Source organism: Hemiscyllium ocellatum, chromosome 42 (genome assembly GCF_020745735.1).
Source record: "Hemiscyllium ocellatum isolate sHemOce1 chromosome 42, sHemOce1.pat.X.cur, whole genome shotgun sequence".
Lineage (NCBI taxonomy): Eukaryota > Metazoa > Chordata > Chondrichthyes > Orectolobiformes > Hemiscylliidae > Hemiscyllium > Hemiscyllium ocellatum.
Window position 1 is genome coordinate 13,455,511 of NC_083442.1, and position 18,909 is coordinate 13,474,419.

The 18,909-nt window shown below is 43.1% G+C and overlaps 1 protein-coding gene across 3 annotated transcripts in view; it reads right to left on the reverse strand.

The window, feature by feature from the left end:
* Positions 1-18,909, reverse strand: part of trip4 (thyroid hormone receptor interactor 4) — a 132,997-nt gene that overhangs the window by 66,646 nt on the left and 47,442 nt on the right. For all 3 annotated transcript variants that reach the window (XM_060853613.1, XM_060853615.1, XM_060853614.1), the window contains exons 8-10: positions 17,480-17,606; positions 15,171-15,364; positions 8,055-8,179 (exon numbers count right to left, since the gene is read on the reverse strand). In XM_060853613.1, coding sequence (XP_060709596.1) covers positions 8,055-8,179; positions 15,171-15,364; positions 17,480-17,606 — 446 coding nt within the window. The remainder of the gene's footprint in view (positions 1-8,054; positions 8,180-15,170; positions 15,365-17,479; positions 17,607-18,909) is intronic.

Here is an 18,909-nt window from a genome sequence, read left to right on the forward strand (position 1 = left end):
AGTATTGGCCAGTGACACCTCTGCTGTTCTTTAAAATACAGCTATGGGATCTTTAACATCCATCTGAGAAACTGGAGAGAGTCCTTAGTTTAACAACTCATTTAAAAGGCGGTATTCTAATACTGCAGCATGTCCTCAGTACTATATTGATATTCAGCCTTGATTTGATACCATGAAATCTAGTCTCTAAATTCATCGATCCCTGACAGAGTCATACACACTGAAACACCAACCCTCCGGTCCAACAGGTCATGCCAAATATAATCCCAAGTTAAGATAGTCCCATCTGGCCTATATCATTTCAAACATTTCCTATTCATTTATTTATCCAAATGTCATTTAAGGATATAGTTGTGCCCACATCCACCATTTCTTCAGGCAGTTCATTCCACGTGTGGACTACCATCAGTATAAAAGACTTGCCTCTTGTGTCTTTTCACATCTCATCTTAAAAATGTGCCTCCTGGTCTTGAAATCCACCATCCTAGGGAAAAGGCAATGACTATTGACCCAGTCAATACGCCTCATGATTTTATAAACTCTCTAAGGTCACCTCCCAACCACCTACATTCCAGTGAAAAAAGTCCCAGCTGACCCAGCAGTAACCTGGACAGCTAACTGCCTCTGCTGTTTGGTTGCGAGTGTCTCTGGACATCAGAGTTTGTTTTACGAAAAACTAACACAGTGAAATTCACAGCTGATCTTGGAGAAACCCGTGTGGGGGCAGCTCACAATGGGGGAGTGGCTCAGTGGCTGGTTAAGTGTCACCTTACTGATCTTTTCTGTAAATCTACAACAAGAAAGAGTAGCTTTTTTTTGTTATATGGTTTTATTGAGATCTGTCTCTTGATTAAGCTTTGAAAATATAAAACCATAGTATTAAGTTAGCCTGGAGCAGTGTTTATAGAGCAGTAAGCCGGTGTTATTTTCTAGGTCTGTGGATTGTGAATGTCAAAAGGTGGCCTTTAGTAGAATGATGTGCTCTTCCTGTAGGAGGTTAGGGAGAGTTTCCATGTTACTGATGATTATATCTGCAGGACGTGTGTTTGGTTGCAAATCCTATCAGATCACAGTTGGAGCAGTGGCTAGAGGCAATAGGAGCTAGGGGGTGTGACGGATAGCTGTTGCAGGAAGGGAGATAAATCAAAGATACAGTCAGTTAGATGGGTTAGCTCCAGGAAAGGTAGGAGAGGGGCAGGTAGCCTGTGGCTATCCCCATCTCAAACAAGTACACAGTCTTGGAAAATGTAGGGGGTGATGGACTCTCAGGGGAACGTAGCGCTGACAGCCAGGTTTCTGGTACCGAGACTAGCTCTAATGTAACAACAGGGACACAAGGTTCCAAGTGATCGATTGTGTTAGGGGACACTCTAGTCTGAGGCAGAAACAGACGCTCCTGTGACCAGCAGCGAAAAATCAGAATGGTCTATTGCCTCTGGTGCCAGGATCAAGGATATCTCAGAGGGGGTGCAGGATATTCTCACAGGGGAGAGAGACAACTGACGGTTATTGAACACATTGGGACTAACAACATAGGATGAGATTCTGAAAGGAGAATATAGGAAGTTAGGCAGGAATTTAAAAAGGAGGTCCTCAAGGGTAGTAAATCTACATTACTCCTGGTCCCACAAGCAAGTGACGGTAGGAATAGAAGGATAGAGCAGATGAATGCATGGCTGAGGAGCTGGTGCAGAGGAGCAGGATTCACTTTTTTTGGATCACTGGAATCTTTCCAGGGTAGAAGAGACCTGTATAACAAGGACAGCTTGCACCAGAATTGGAAGGGGACTAATATACTGGTATAGGGATTTGCTAGAGCTGCTCAGGAGGATTTAAACTAGTAAAAGGATGGGGGAGACGCAGGTAGAAGGTGGTGGTGGAGGATTGTTTTTCCAGAGTAGAGACTTGTGACCAGCAGTGTGCCACAAGGATCAGTGCTGGGTTCGCTGCTTTTCGTCATTTATATAAAAGATTTGGATGTGAACGTAGTAGTCTGGTTAGTAAGTTTGCAGATGACCTCAAAATTGGAGATGCACTGGACAGCAAAAAGTTTACCTCAGAGTACAACGGGAATTTGAACAGATGGACCAATAAGCCAAGCAGTGGTAAATGGAACTTAATTTAGACACATGTGAGATGCTGCATTTTGGAAAGACAAGTCAGTACACGACTTATACACTTAATGATAAGGTCCTGGAGAGTGTTGCTGAACAGAGAGACCTTGGAGTGCAGGTTCATAGTTCCTTGAAATTAGAGTCACAGATAGATAGGATAGCGAAGGCGACGTTTGCTATGCTTCCCTTTACTGACCACTGCATGGAGTAAAGGAGTTGGGAGGTCATGTTGCAGCTGTACTGAACATTGGTTAGGCCACTTTTGGAATATTGGGTGCAGTTCTAGACTCCCGGCTATAGGACGGATGTTGTGAAACTTGAAAGGATTCAGAAAAGATTTACAAGGATGTTGCCAGGATTGGACTGTTTGGGTTATAAGGAGACCGAATAGGCTGGGGTTATTTTCTCTGGAGCGTCGGAGGCTGAGGGGTAATCTTACACAGGTTTATAAAATCATGAGCAGGATGGATAGGGTCTTTTCCCTGGGGTGGAGGAGTCCAGACAAGAGTGCATAGGTTTAAGGTGAGGAGAAAGATTTAAAAGGGACCCAAGGGGCAACTTTTTCATATAGAGGGTGCTGTGTGTATGGAAAGTCCTGCAACAGGGAGTGATGGAGGCTAGTACAATAATATATTTAAAAGGTATCTGGGTGGGTATATTAATAGGAAGGGTTTAGAGGGTCTTGGGCCAAATGCTGGCAAATGGGACTAGATTAACTTCGGATATCTGGTTGGACTGAGGGACTGTTTTTAAGCTGTACAACACTATGACTCTATCCTTACTTTCTTCATAATTCAAACTTTCCGTAACCGGCAACATCCTGGTAAATCTCTTCTGAACCTTCTCCAGCTTAATAACATCCTTCCTATAACTGGGCAGTGTTCCAGAAGGGACTTCGCTGTGATCAAATTTCCCTCTGAAGTCTGGTAACTTTGAATTACTGTTCCAATATAAAAAAATTACTTCAGCTTTTGGAAAACAATCATCTCGGTCTCAAGGACCGCCCAGACAGTGTGTCGAGCACAGCTGACAAAATAGAGAGAAAAAAAAAATCAATGTGTGGACATCCCTTCCAGAAGGGAATTAACTTTGTTGGCATTCCTCATCATTTAAAGTATTTCGCTGCTTAAATAAAGGTTGTCACTTATAATCTGGAAACTGAGGTGGCATGAAAGGAAATTAAGTCTTTCCCAAGTGCAGTTATTCCCATCCTCCTCCCCTATATTCACATGTAAGTGTATGACAGTGTTGTTTCCCCCAACTCCATTCCTCTAAACAGGGTGGACGTTATGATTTCACAGTGTCTATGGTGTTCTAATACAAGTAACTAGGACCTTACTTTCCTGCATTGCTGGATACACCTAAAATACATTTCACTGGCTGTGAAGAACCGCAAAGCTAAGAGGCCATCACCTGTTTAAAAATATGCGTTTAAAACTATTTCCAAAAATAGGTTCCACAACACAAATTAATGAGTAAGATTAGAGCGTACGGAATCAGAGGAAAAGTGGCAGTGAGCAGGTTGCAAGTAAGAAAGCAGAGAGCATCTTCCCTGGGACCATTAGTGTTGAGTATTTATATTAAGGATTTAGCCTTGGAATCAAAAATGCTATGTCTAAATTTGCAGTTTGCCACAAACTGGGACTGAGTTCGTCAAAATTGAGACAGTCTATAACAACTTACAAAAACCATTGAGCAGCTTGCACCATAGACAGATAACTGGTAAATGAATTTCAACATGGAGGGCAAGTATTATATTTTATTAAGAAAAGACGACATATTACTAGGCAAAGCAGAATCTAATTGGAGCAGAGGAGAAAAGGATTATGGGAGTAAATCACTAAGAGTAGCAATGCAACTTAAAGAGGGTCACACAAAAAACAGTTTGTACTTTGCCCTTTGGCAAAGCAAAATATCCCAAGGCAAACAAAGCCACGAAGAAATATTAAACTTTGCTCAAAGAAGTAGGTTTTACGCAACACTTTAAAACAGAGGAAAAGTGAGGTAGATTGGTGGATAGGATTAGGGAGAGAATTCCAACAAATAGACCCCAGCAACTGAGGGGCATAGCTGCTGTTAGTGTCATCATTAAAACTGGGATGCTGAAAACACCATAATTTGGAGAGTGCAGGTATCTTGAAATGTTGTGGGATTGAAGGAAATTTCAGAGATAGGGGAGGGGAAGGCCATGGAGAGATTTCTAAACAGGGATGAGAACTTTAAAAGTTGAAGTGTTCCTTAAATTAGAAAGTACTCAGATTTATTTTTAGGAGGACAGAAGAATGTAGTTTTGCTCAACTTCTGTTGAACCATGGTTAGACATACTCGGAATATCTTTTGCAGTTCTGATCATTATATGATAAAATGGTTATAAATATTAAATGAAAACTGCAATGTTATCCTCACCTGGAAATTAACAACTGGGGCTTCTCTTGAAAAGAGAAGCTAAGAGTCTCATAAGGCCTTTTAACAATAGGAAAGGTTTTGATGGGCTAAACAGAGTTCTCTGCTGCGGGGAAGAGCAATCTAGACCTGATTTACATACTGTACTCACTAAGAAAATAAGGAATCTAAAATGAACCTCTGCACTCAGAGTGGAGAATATGTGGCACTTACTGTCGCAGAGAAGTTGAGGTGAACTACATTTAAGGATAAAGCTAGATAAGGTGAAGAAGAGAAAGGGAACAGAGGCTTATGGTCTGATTGAAATGCGGCACGGTGGCACAGTGGTTAGCACTGCTGCCTCACAGCGCCAGGGACCTGGGTTCAATTCCCGCCTCAGGCGACTGACTGTGTGGAGTTTGCACGTTCTCCCTGTGTCTGCGTGGGTTTACTCCGGGTGCTCCGGTTTCCTCCCACAGTCCAAAGACGTGCGGGTCAGGTGAATTGGCCATGCTAAATTGCCCGTAGTGTTAGGTAAGGGGTATATGTAGGGGTATGGGTGGGTTGCGCTTCGGCGGGTCGGTGTGGACTTGTTGGGCCGAAGGGCCTGTTTCCACACTGTAAGTAATCTAATCTAAATGTGAAATGTTGGAGAGAGTGTCAGGTGAAGCACATTGCACAAATTGGTTGTGTCAAACGCCTGGTGTCTGAGAGGTATATTCTCCGTGCTGTCCTGTTCCCACCTCAGTCGAAGCAGAACGCTCAGAGACACAGTATATTTTTACCTCCTTCATCTATTTTGGACCCTGGAGGGAGAGGGAGCGGTGACCCATATGCACAGTGACATGAGTTCTCGGTCATCTCTCGAACAGCAGGTTCTTAAGGAATTATACAGTCATTGACAGGGAGGAGCATCCAGAGAAGGCAACATACATATTGATTGGGTGACTGTTACAAATCAGTGAGTGTCAGTAGTAAAGATTAAGCCATCTGGTGTTACACAATGAACATTCTTAACTTTGTTAACTGGCTTCACATAATGAATGCTTTTCCACCTTGTTAACCCATTACCCTTGCCTCCAGCACCACATGGTTTACTGCAAGTTCTTATCTGATCTGAGTCATGCTTGTTGAATCTTTTGTTTCACAAAACTCAAAACTAAACTCTTTCCTTTCCTGCTCAGACCCTATACACATTCTCATATGGATGTGATTTATTATGACAGATGGATTTGCTGGGGACACATAGAAATAGCCTCCTCTGGTGAAGTCGTCCAGATCAAGGAGGCGCAACCTCAAATTTAGAGCTAGGCAACTTAGAAGTGGAACATTTTCACCAAATCCATACTGGAAGTATGAAAGTGTGCCTCTCTGAAAGGCTGAAACAGTCAAAGTTAAACTCTCAACGCTAAGGTTATTTGATCTTTTTTCCTTCCCAATGACAGCAAAGTGGGGCATTTGTGTGGATCAAATGGAGTTGAATTACAGACTAATCATGACAGGCAGTAAGGGAACAGAATCAAAATGCTGAATAATGATTCCAATTCTTATGGGACTGTATGTCGGTCACTAGCCACAGATCTGTTCTACTAATTCCTCAGGTACCTTATTAAGGTATTCATAGCGTCATAGAGATGTACAGCACGGAAACAGACCCTTCGGACCAACTTGTCCATGCCGACCAGATATCCTAACCCAATCTAGTCCCACCTGCCAGCACCCGGCCCATATCCCTCCAAACCCTTCCTATTCATATACCCATCCAAATGCCTTTTAATGTTGCAATTGTACTACTTCCTCTGGCAGCTCATTCCATACACGTACCACCCTCTGCATGAAAAAGTTGCTCCTTAGGTCGCTTTTATATCTTTCCCCTCTCATCCCAAACCTATGCCCTCTAGTTCTGGACTCCCCCACCCTAGAAAAAAAAAGACTTTGTCTATTTATCCTATCCATGCCCCTCATGATTTTGTAAACATCTATAAGGTCACCTCTCCACTTCCGATGCTTCAGGGAAAACAGCCTCAGCCTGTTCAGCCTCTCCCTGTAACTCAAATCCTCCAACTCTGGCAACATCCTTGCAGATCTTTTCTGATCCCTTTCAAGTTTCACAACATCTTTCCGATAGGGAGGAGACCAGAATTGCACGCAATATTCTCAGTGGCCTAACCAACTGCCACAATATGATCTCTCAACTCCTGTACTAAATATGCTGACCAATAAAGGAAACATACCAAACACCTTCTTCATTATCCCATCTACCTGCGACTCCACTTTCAAGGAGCAATGAGCCTGCACTCCAAGGTCTCTTTGTTCAACAACACTCCCAAGGACCTTGCCATTAAGTGTATAAGTCCTGCTAAGATTTGCTTTGTCAAAATGCAGACCTCACATTGAACTCCATCTGCCACTTCTCAGCCCATTGGCTCATCTGATCAAGACCACCCAGTGACAGTAAGCTGCACCTTGAACAAAGCAAAAACAGGAATGCAGTCAGATGTCTGCGTGGGTTTCATCCTGGAGTTCTGGTTTCCTCCCACAGTCCAAAGTTGTGCAGGCTGGATGGATTGACCACCCTGAATTGCTCGTAGTGTCCAGGGATGTGCAGACGAGCTGGATTCGCCATGGGAAATGCAGGGTTACAGGGATGGGGTGAGGCAGGGGTAGGATTGGGCAGGATGTTCTTCGGAGGGTCAATGCAGACACGGGCATAATGGCCTACTTCCACACTTAGGATTCTACGAAAATTACACACTAAGCCAAAAATGACGTTACAACGGAGTTTAAGCAGCATCTTAAGAGGAGGAATGAGGGCAAGGTGTGGAAAGGATCATGCAGGGAATACTGAAATTTAAACCAGTCTTAAAAAAAGGTCCCACTCAAAATACAAAAGGGTATAAGTGTATAGGTTAAATCTTACACAGCAAACAGGATGTGGCGAAGGAAGAGAGCAGTCCTCGATGGGTTACTGGGACGGAAGTGCTTACAGAGATTGGGAAAGGCTAAGCTCATGGAGGGAGGTGAGTATACTGGAAAAGAATATTTTTTTCTAAGCAAAAAGAGTATGGTTCAACAGAGCTAACTAAGCACTGGGTATTTCAGTCTATACTGAAATTTAAACTACTAACGTGCTGGAGCATATCTGCAGTGCTATTTCCTAAATGAGCACTTGGCTTCAAAAACTGAATTTCCAAATAAAGTGAGGCTGAAACATTAAGGTCAGCATAAACTAGCAATGTCAGAGATCTTCAGTTAAACCCAACCACTTACCACCTTCTGAGAAAAAGAACATGAAATGACATCAGGACAGGAAATGACATAAATAGAATGTAGGTCACTAACACCAGTGCTTCACCAGAGGCTCACTGATTATGTTACCTAGCATGGTGATGAAACGTCTGAAGACGAACCTTCCAGCTCAGTGAGCAAACTTACATCCTTAAAGCCAACCAGTTAATACAGGTTACCCTACGCATCTACAGTTACATTCTTGAGCAGCTTTAATCACTTTGTGAATAAGGTAGATTTGAAAAATTGGTTCCTGGTCAAGTGGTTTACCTTTGTCATGCATTGCCCTATAGGTCCCTTCAATCTCCATTATTTCCTGTGGTGAGGGTCTTTTGGCAGCAGCAGCAATCCATAGGCGGCCTCGATGCGATGTGTACCAGGACCTACCCTCTGCTCTGCAAGGACAAAGCAAACCCGTCTTAAAAACGTCACACTCAAAATACAAAGGGTGTACATTTATAGGCAGCAATACTTAACAACCATAACCATCTAATAGTCAAATCAGCTTGCCTCTAAATGGACTAATGAATTGAGAGGAAGAAATGCAAACATGCATTTATATAGTGCCTATCTTGTCCTCAGGATATCCCAAAGTGCTTCACAGCAAATTAAGCACTTCTGAAGTAATAGAAATACAGCTAGGAATATTAATCAGATCTGACAGTTTATGTCAAGATAGAAACAGAGGTAACGCATCATCAGCTCTCATAAAATATTAATGACCATGACATTAACATTCCCTCTCCCTTCACAGAAACTGCCACACCTAGGAAGCATTTACTGTTCCTTTTTTTCAGGTTTCTAGCATATGCAACGTTTTGTCTAAATACTTGAAGTGTAATCACTTTTATAATGCAGGGTTAACAATGCTAATTTGCAATGAGCAAGCAAGGAAATAAATGACCAGATAATCTGTTCTATTCATGTTTAATTGAGTGAAAATAGGGCATCTGAGAAAACTCCCCTGCCCTTCGTAGTTCTATGGGATCGTTTTATCCACCAGTTGAGATGAAGGGCTTATGCTCGAAACGTCGAATTCTCTATTCCTGAGATGCTGCCTGGCCTGCTGTGCTTTGACCAGCAACGCATTTGCAGCTGTGATCTCCAGCATCTGCAGACCTCATTTTTTACTCACTGAAATATGGTACCTCCAGCAATACAACAACTCTCTCAGGGCTGTATGAAGTGCCAGTCAAAACTTTTAGCTCAAGCCTTTTGAGAGTGGCTTGTACACACAGCCTTTTGAGAAACAAGATTTATCCCACTAAGCAATGGCCAGCACTGAGTGAGTCAGAACATACTGGATCCAAAATTTAATAAGTAAAGAAATAAATTGAATGTCAGAATTCTAAAAGTAACAACAGCAAATAAAAATAACAAGTCTCCACTGAACAAATCCGATCAGGTTAAAGTAAAAGGCCAAAGCAAAATCTAGCAATGGATGTTCAATAACCATCATATTTTTCTGGCTATTAACTGCCAAAAAAGTCGAGGAACTTGACCCCTTTGGAACAATCAAATAACAAAGACAACTGTCAAAACTTCATTCCCAAATCTTCACCTACTACCACTCATACACATGCTTTTCTCTACCCAGTCAAGCCTGCCTCCGAATTCGCCTACACTCTGTCTGTAAAAATTACTCGGAACTTCCAATTGTCTGCCACTTCAATATACCACCATGGTCTCTGACCAACACTTCTGTCTCAGGCCAGCTGAGTGCTTCAGTGAGACTCAACATCTCATCTTCCTTAGGTACCTTACATCCTTCAGAATTCAACATTGGGTTTAACCATTTTGAGGGAAAAAGTGAGAACTGCAGATGCTGGAGATCAGAGCTGAAAAGGTGTTGCTGGAAAAGCGCAGCAGGTCAGGCAGCATCCAAGGAGCAGGAGAGTCAACGTTTCGGGCATGAGCCCTTCAGGAAGGGCTTATGCCCGAAGCATCGACTCTCCTGCTCCTTGGATGCTGCCTGACCTGCTGCACTTTTCCAACAACACATTTTCAGCTTTAACCATTTTGAAGCATGAACACTTCCTTCCTTGTCTATTATTTACTCCCACACCCTCAGATCCCTTCATGAAATGGATTCCTTTCAGCAAGGCCAACCTATTTTCAACTACCCATAATCCCCATTATCACTATCGAGCTTCTCTCCTTCCCTGGTTTATCAACAATTCCTTGGTCTGCCAAAATATTGTCCTCTCTCTTTATGGACTCCCTCTCCACCTCCACACTCCTTGTCACCCCAATCCCTTGTCATCAGCATATTTACAACATTTTCCTCGTTGTTTCTGGTTCTGAAAAAGGTTCACAGGACTCGAAATGTTAAGCCAGTTTTCTCTCCACAGACGTTGCCAGACCTGCGAAGTTTCTCCAGCAACTTTTGTTTGTGTTCCTAATTCAGCACATCTCATCTTACCAACATTGATTCCAATCTCCACCCAGTTTAAATGTGCACTTACTGGTCCCACAAATCTGATTAACTCTGACAACTAGCTCATGTTGATCTCATCACAGGATGGTAGAGCTGGTGAACAAATGGCACAGGAGTTGGTTGAGGCCTACATTGCCTGCTTTGCAAAAGAGCTTTCCAATTGACCCAAACATGTTTCCTCCTCGAGTATTTATCTAACTCCCACTTGAAACGTGTTCACGAACCAGTTGCCTCCATCCTTTCAGGATGTAGTACGTTCCGGACCACAACAGAAACCAAAAGAACTGCGGATACTGTAAATCAGAAACAAAACAGAAGTTGCTGGAAAAGCTCAGTATGTCTGCAGCTTCTTTGAAGAGAAATCAGAGTTACCGTTTCAGGTCTGTTTCAGTTCTGAGAAGGGTCACTTAATCTGAGCTTTTCCAGCAACTCCAGATCACAATGAACTTTCTGCACCATTTATTTTTCTCATTTCCCCTCTGCTTGCCTTAAATCTGTGTATTTAAACAGCAAATAGGCTAATTATAGAAAGAGTGGACCTGGGGCGGTGCAGAGAGAAAGACAGACTCACAGATTCTTATAAGGAGAGGAGGAGAACTTCATCAAGGTAGGCATCCTTGCAAGAGAATTCGCAGTAAGGTAAAAATCAACTAGGCAAAAGTGAGAACTGCAGATGCTGGAATTCAGAGTCTAGATTAGAGCGGTGCTGGAAAGGCACAGCAGATCAGGCAGCATCCGAGGAGCAGGAAAATCGACGTTTCGGGGGGAGGAGAGGTGGTGTTGGACGGGAAGGGTGGGGGGGGGGCAAGTGTTGGATGGGGGAGGAGCAGGGGTAGTGTTGGATAGGGAGGGCGGGGGAGGCACGTGATGGATGGCGGGAGGGGCAGGGGCAGTGTTGGACGGGGTTCGGGGCGGGTCGAGGGCTGTTGGACAGGGTTGGGGGGGCGTTGTTGAACTAAGTTGGGGGCGAGATTGGACTGGGTTGAGGGGGCACGGTGTTGGAGGCAGGGCGGGGGGGCCGATGTTGGACTGGGTTGGGGGGGTGGGGTGGGGAAGGTGTTGAACGGGAATGGACGTGGGGTGGGGGGGAGGGGGTGGTGTTGGACTTGGTTGGGGGGCGGGGCAGAGTTTGATGGGGTTGAGAGTGAGGGGGCGGTGTTGGACTGGGTTGAGGGCGGGGAGGGGTGATGTTGGATGGGGTTGGAGGCAAGGGGTGGTGTTGGACTGGGTTGAGGGAGAGGGGGTTGTGTTGGACTGGGTTGAGGGCAGGGGGCGGTGTTGTGGGCAGGGCGGAGGGTGATGTTGGGGTCAGGGTGGTGTTGGGGGCGGGGGCTTACACGCTGTGTGATGCTGCAGTCTCCCGAACGGGGAGCAGACTTTAAAATTCCGAGCCCCAGATTAGCCGAATAATGACCACCCATCTTGTTCGGATAATCAAGGTTCCCTCTGACTAACGCACCTAACACTACGGGCAATTTAGCAAGGCCAGTTCACCTAACCTGCACATTTTTGGATTGTGGGAGGAAACCGGAGCACCCGGAGAAAACGTATGCAGAGACTGGGAGAATGTGCAAACTCCACACAGACAGACTACTTAAAAGTATACATGATTCCTGATGATGGGCTTTTACCCGAAACGTCGACTTACCTGCTCCTCAGGTGCTGTCTGACCTGCTGTGCTTTTCCAGCAACACTCTCATCTAGATTCTGATCTCCAGTCATTGTTTTTAACCTTAAAAATATACATGCCTGTTGACCAGCGCCATCTCGTGGCAGAATGCACTCAGTGCAGGCAGCTTCAGGGTCCATTCACCAAGCAACCTCTGCTACCAGATCAAGCTCAGGAGATGGGATTGGTGTTAATGGTGAAGGGAGTGCCATAATGGGGGCGGGGGGAGGAAGGAAGGAGTTGCAGGATGGTGAAAGCAAGGCTTTGCAGGAGGCAATCTCACAGAGACACATTGCCAGAGACAACAGAATGTAAGGAAGCCCAAGAAACAATAATGTAAAGTTAGGAATGTCAATGCAATCCAAGGAAACAGCCCTTAAATATAAAAAGTTAACAACAAATTACATTTAAGCAGGGCCACTTAAAGTGTTGATTTATTGCATTACCAAAAGACGGACCTTGTGTGTGTGGAGCAGAAGACCATTGAAATAACTTTTGATTAATATTTTGCATCAGTTGTCACACAATGAGGCACAATACAGAAATTGCAATAAGGCATCAGGAGTGTTCAATATTAGATTAAATTAAGAACTTGAGAAATAAACAAAGAGGAGGTTCAATGTCTTCAAGAAAAAAATTAACTGGCAGGCCAGGACAGAACATGTCCTCGGTTGTTCAGGAAAAGCTAACAAAGGAAATGGAGACTCTGGTGATCCATTTCCAATCCTCTCTGACTGCAGATGTGTAACCAGAAGGGGCTGGAGCTCATATTTTACCACTGCTTAAAAAAGGAAGAAAGAATAGATCAGGTAATTACAGACGAGTCAATGTAACCTCATTGGTGATTTCAAAAAAGATTGAAAAATACTTCTCAGGACAGGATATTTTTCATTCAGAAAGACATGGAGTACTCAAAGACAGTCAATGCAGATTTATCTTTGATTAACATCACTGAATGAAATAACTCTTCAGGGACCTGCATAGTCTTTGACAATAGCACTGCCTCCCACTGAGTCAGGCATTCAGAGACTCAATATCCCAGACAGTCACATACTTTTATGTTAGCCAGGTCTCCCTGATTGGACCAGATTAACTGCACAATCTAATCGGAGGTTCTCCATTTGGGGAGGGCTAACAAATGGATGTCTAACAAATTAATACAAAATACATAATTTAATGATCAGGACCATGAAGCATAGATAAAAGAAAATCCCAGAAGTGTACGTTCACAGCTCATTTAAACTGGTTGGATAGATTAGATAATCAAGAAGGCATCCAGGATCATCTGTATGAGGCACAGAATGCAAGAGTGGATGGTTTTGCTGGAACTGAAAGAAAACATTGCTTAGGCCACTGCTGTAGAACGGTGTACAGCTTGAACCACTACAGTTTGAAATGATGCAATCAGACTGGACAGTGTCTGGAGGAGATATGAGGATGTTACCTAGGCTGACGAATTTTAATTATGAGATAAGATTGGACAGATAGGGCGGCACGGTGGCTCAGTGGTTAGCACTGCTGCCTCACAGCACTAGGGCCCCAGGTTCGATTCCAGACTCGGGCAGACTGTCTGTGTGGAGTTTGCACATTCTCCCAGTCTCTGCATACTGTTTCCTCTGGGTGCTCCGGTTTCCTCTCACAATCCAAAAATGTGCAGGTGAGGTGAACTGGCCTTGCGAAATTGCCTGTAGTGCTAGGTGCATTAGTCAGTGGGAAATGGGTCCGGATGGGTTACTCTTCGGAGGGTTGGTGTGGACCGGTTGGGCTGAAGGACCTGTTTCCACACTGTAGGGAATCTAATCTAATCTTTCTTTTGAACAGAGGAGAATGTATTGCAGTTATTAACAGTTACAGATACAGTAAATAGGAAGGACCTATTTCTCTTGTATGAGGGGATAATAACTAGGGTGGGGGCACAGACCTAAATCTACAGAATTCAATGGAATTTCTTTTCCCCCCAGAGTTGGTAGTGGGCTGAAATCCACTATCTGAATAAGTTGAGAGAGACAACACTCACAGCATTTAAGTAGCACATATCCAAGTAGGGATTAGGAAGATGCATTCCAAGTGTCACAACCTCAACAATTACAGACCAAGAGCAGCACGATGGAATTAGACTGGATAAAAGCAAATTACTGCAGATGCTGCAATCTGAAACCAAAGAGAAAATGCTGGAAAATCTCAGCAGGTCTGGCAGCATCTGTAAGGAGAGAACAGAGCTGACGTTTCAAGTCTAACTGACCCTTCTCTCCCCAGGGCATCAATGTGGACTTCAACAGCTTCCTCATTTCCCCTTCCCCCACCTCATCCTAGTTTCAAACTTCCAGTTCAGCACTCCTCCCATGACTTGTCCGGACTTGTCCAACCGGCTTATCTTCTTTTCCACCTATCCACTCCACCCTCTCCTCCCTGACCTATCACCTTCATCTCCTCCCCCACTTAGCCATTGTACTCTATGCTACTCTCTCCCCACCCTCCTCTAGCTTATCTCTCCATGCTTCAGGCTCACTGCCTTTATTCCTGATGAAGGGCTTTTGCCCGAAACGTCGATTTCGCTGCTCGTTGGATGCTGCCTGAACTGCTGTGCTCTTCCAGCATCACTGATCCAGAATCTGGTTTCCAGCATCTGCAGTCATTGTTTTTACCTGACCCTTCTCTCAGCCGAGTATAAATACTTATTTCTCCCTTTTTTAGCTTAGACAAAGGGTCAGTTAGACTCGAAACGTCAGCTCTTTTCTCTCCTTACAGATGCTGCCAGACCTGCTGAGATTTTCCAGCATTTTCTCTTTTGGTTCATGGGATTAGACTGGCTGGCTACTTGTGGGCCAGCATAAACATGATGAACCAAGCGGCAACTTGCCGTGCTGCAAATTTCTATGGTTTCTAAAGTCAAACTTATTTATGTAATTAAAAACACACTTTTGTAATTAGCCTTCTTTTTTGGGTTAGAATTTTCTCAACGTACTCTTATCAGCTGGAATGATAAGTTCAATATCAGAAACAGAATGAGGTCACATGAAGATGTCTCACTATTTCGGAGAAAATGGACTGAACAAGGCTTCAAACTGACAGCCAGTTGTGTCTATTGGGTGACATTAAAGGGTATACTTGATTGGAAGCAGCAATGCCTTCAAAAGGTTTCCAAAATCCATGTGAATTCAAATTCCCTCTGCCTCTCCAGTGTTATTTTCATATCATTGAGTGGCATCGTCAAGGTCATGCTTGATCTAATTGTACATTGAACATTGACACCTTGTGAAGTGCATCGTATGGTGTTTACCTTTTGATGCCTCTTACAAGTAAGGAAGCCCAAGGCTGATGCATACTGAGACACATCCCATCATCAGACATCTCCAACAGCTCCCGGTCCTGAATCCGCAAACGGTTCCGTTCAGAGGCAATGTCACTGACTCTGTTCTGCAAGTGATTATCGCCCCCTCTCCTATGGGCACCTGGTCCTGTCAGTTCCACATACTGCATAGATAAGATAAAGCATGAGCACTAATGTACAGTCCAGACAGAGAAAGATACAGATATGGATATGAAATTTGACCAAGGAACAAAGAAATTACAACGCAGAAGGAAACCATTCTCCATATCAACTGATCCCAGATTTGTTCCATTTCTTGTTCTTCAAGTACTTCTCAAATTTCCTTTTTTTAAAAAATAAAAGCAAAATACTGCTGAAAATCAGAAAGAAAAACAGGAGGGGAGTCCAGAATTAGAGGGCATAGGTTTAGAGTGAGAGGGGAAAGATATAAAAGAGATCTAAGGGCAACTTTCACACAGAGGGTGATATGTGTATGGAATGAGCTGCCAGAGGAAGTGGTGGAGGCGGATACAATTGCAACATTTAAGGAGGCATTTGGATGGGTATATGAATAAGAAGGGTTTGGAGGGATATGTGCCGGGTGCTGGCAGATGGGACTAGATTGGGTTAGGATATCTGGTCGGTATGGACGGGTTGGACTGAAGGGTCTGTTTCCATGCTATACGTTTCTATGACTCTAAGTGCTGGAGAAATTCAGCAGGTTTGCCAGTGTATGTGGAGACAGAAACAGAGGTAACATTTCAACCCAGTGTAGCTCGACTTCAGAAGTGATTCAAAATTCTGAAGCAGCATCATACCAGACTCAAAACATTAACGCTGTCTTTCTCTCCTCAGATGCTGCCAGTCCTACTGAAGTTTTCAAGCTTTTTCTGCCTTTGTTCCAATTTTAAAACATGGATAAATAATTGGTAATTTTTTACTATACACATCCCACTGGGAGGATAATGGTTCCACCTCCAAGTAACTTGCTTGGTTACTTCAGACAACAACAAAGAGTCAATCATATTGCTGAGAGTCTGGAATCACATACTGTGGACTTGGTAAAGCTAGCAGATTTCCAATTCTAAAAAGGTGCATTACAGGTTTTGAACAATCCAATAGTTTCATCCTCACTATTGTCAACAGTAGCTTTTATTCTCAAATTACTAATCCTTCAGCTAATAAAGTGGGATTTGACCCAATGCCCCCAAAACATCAGCATTGGCCTCTGGAGTACCCAATGACATTGCCATTACGTCATCATCTCCCAAATGAAGATTTCAAGTGATGGACTAAAGACACAAGATGATAGGGGGAAAATAACTCTTCACACAACAGTGGCCAGGATGTAGAAGATACTACCTGATAGAGTAGTGGATGCAGATTTAAAAGTAGCTATCCAAAGACATAGACCTGATTGAGAAAGGAATGACAATGTTATGGGAAAAGAGTGGTAGGGGAGGGGGTGGGGTGGGATAGGAGGGTATTGAACAGCAGGTGGGGGAGAGAGAATGAGACTAACTAGAAGCAGATGAGTGTTCAGAAGAAATCTTTTCAAATAGCAAATTAGATCTGAATGCATTGTCCGAAAATGTGGTGGATGCAGGTTCAATTGATGTGCTCAAGAAAGCATTAGATAATTAATTTCAATAGAAACAATGAGCTGGGTTATGTGAAAAGTCAGGAGTTTGGCACTAAATTAATGTGCTCAGGAAACCAGTGCTGACATAATATGCCAATTGGTCTGTACTGCACAACAACTATCTTGTGATATCTTGAAGAACTGGCCTATTTTCATGCTGTACTATTCTCTAACTTTATTCTTTATTCATATCACCCTGATCAGAACTTTTGTTTGATGAAAGCCACGTTCACTATTAGGGAACTGTCTTGTAGGGCTATGGGGAGACAGCAGGAAAAACCAGGATAGGCATTACAGGCTGAATGGCCACCTTCTGTCCTGTAGTATTCACTCCTCTTCAACTATTCAATGATACCAGAATAGGAGCTTGCTCAAAGGCTTTAAGACACACCATCTTTTCTTTTTGCGCCAGCTAAATCCTGTCTACAATTACACGTGGAATTACCACACACCAAAATAGCTTAAAAAATACTTTCAGTTCTATCACTGGCTAAAGCACTTGTTTTGTGGGAAACCTTCATCCAATGGCAATGCCAGTTCTTAGCGTACAATAAAATTTACCAGAGATGTTGGTTTTGACGACCAAACACATTGATCAATAGCAGTCATTTGATTAGACTTTGTAGTTAACACTTACAATGGGGACACATTCAGCGATATTGGGATTGACCAATTCACCCAAGTGTTGTTTGCTTCTTTTGATCTGTTCACCGGAATTGTTATCCTGAGATTCAGACTTCATTTCTTGCACTAGATCATCCAGTCTGTTTGAAAAGATTAAAAAAAAACAATAAATGATATCGCCACCCCAAAGAAAAGAACTCCAGTCATGGAACTCCAATATGGGACGGAGGGTATCCAGCAGTCTCAGCAAACCCTCTAGTCGTACCTGGACCAGAAACACAACTGAAGCAGGAAGTGCTACAAACCCAGGACAGTAAGGAAATTCAGGAAAGTAAATATTCTCACTTTGTGCTCAAGCATTTCCAATATGTTCACTGGTTTGCATTAGATGCTGAAATTTATTAGCAATCAAATGTTGGTAATTTAAGGTAAACGAGGCAGTGCCACAGGTTTTGGATCAAGGCTCAGATAAAAGTTGTTTTTGGACCACTGTCCAGACAGGTAAACACTAAACTTGCCAACAGCTCCTAGGAAGCTGAGCCAATGGAGCATAGAATTGACAACTTGATGCTAGAAACTATGGGGAAAGAAATAGGACCAAGTAGATTGCCCTTTCAAACAGATACCACAGACACAATAAACAAAATGGTTTCCTTCTGTAATATATAAAAATCAAATCATAAACTAGGAGTCAGACAGTCACAGTTGTTTCACTGATATTCCAATATTTCAAAACCAGTTCTGAAACACAAACAGAGAAAATTCTCCTGCCCAGGCATCCCAAGAGTCTCATACAAAGGAGCTTGTCAATATGCACTTCAAGTGCAAATTTGTGTGGTCATTCAAGGATCACCCTGAGGGAGTGATGTTTGCTGTAAAAGAGAATTACAGGTGATTGCATCTCAAACCATCAAAATGTAAAATTAAGTATCCCAAACCATCTGTCGTTTCAAATCAATATCTGCTGTGAATGCTATTACAGAATCTGAGAGTCAGCTCAAAACCACATTGTCCTTTAACAACTGCTGCACTGATGACCTGAAGATTACAGTCGAGGTTGAACGCTACATCAGTGTCAGTTCATAGCAACCCCCATCCTTTTTAATTTGAAAAAGTAAGTAATCTCCTACCATGAAAGGGACATCTATCTTAGATCTCTCTTCTATAGATTTTATGTTGCAGTCCAGCTAGCAACTAAAGTGCCCACTAAAGACATTTCAAGACAGATCTGGGAGTTAATCAATCAAATGGCCATTATGCTATAACACTATTCTGCATATAACCTCTCCGCTCACAAAGCTATCTTGTTCACTCTACTGCTGCAATGTTGAATTTTCAACAGGACTGCACATTATAAACAGATAACTGGTGAGATTTAGAACACTCACTATCCTAATTTATAATAGTGGGAAGACCATAAAATATAGGAAAATAATTAGTCCA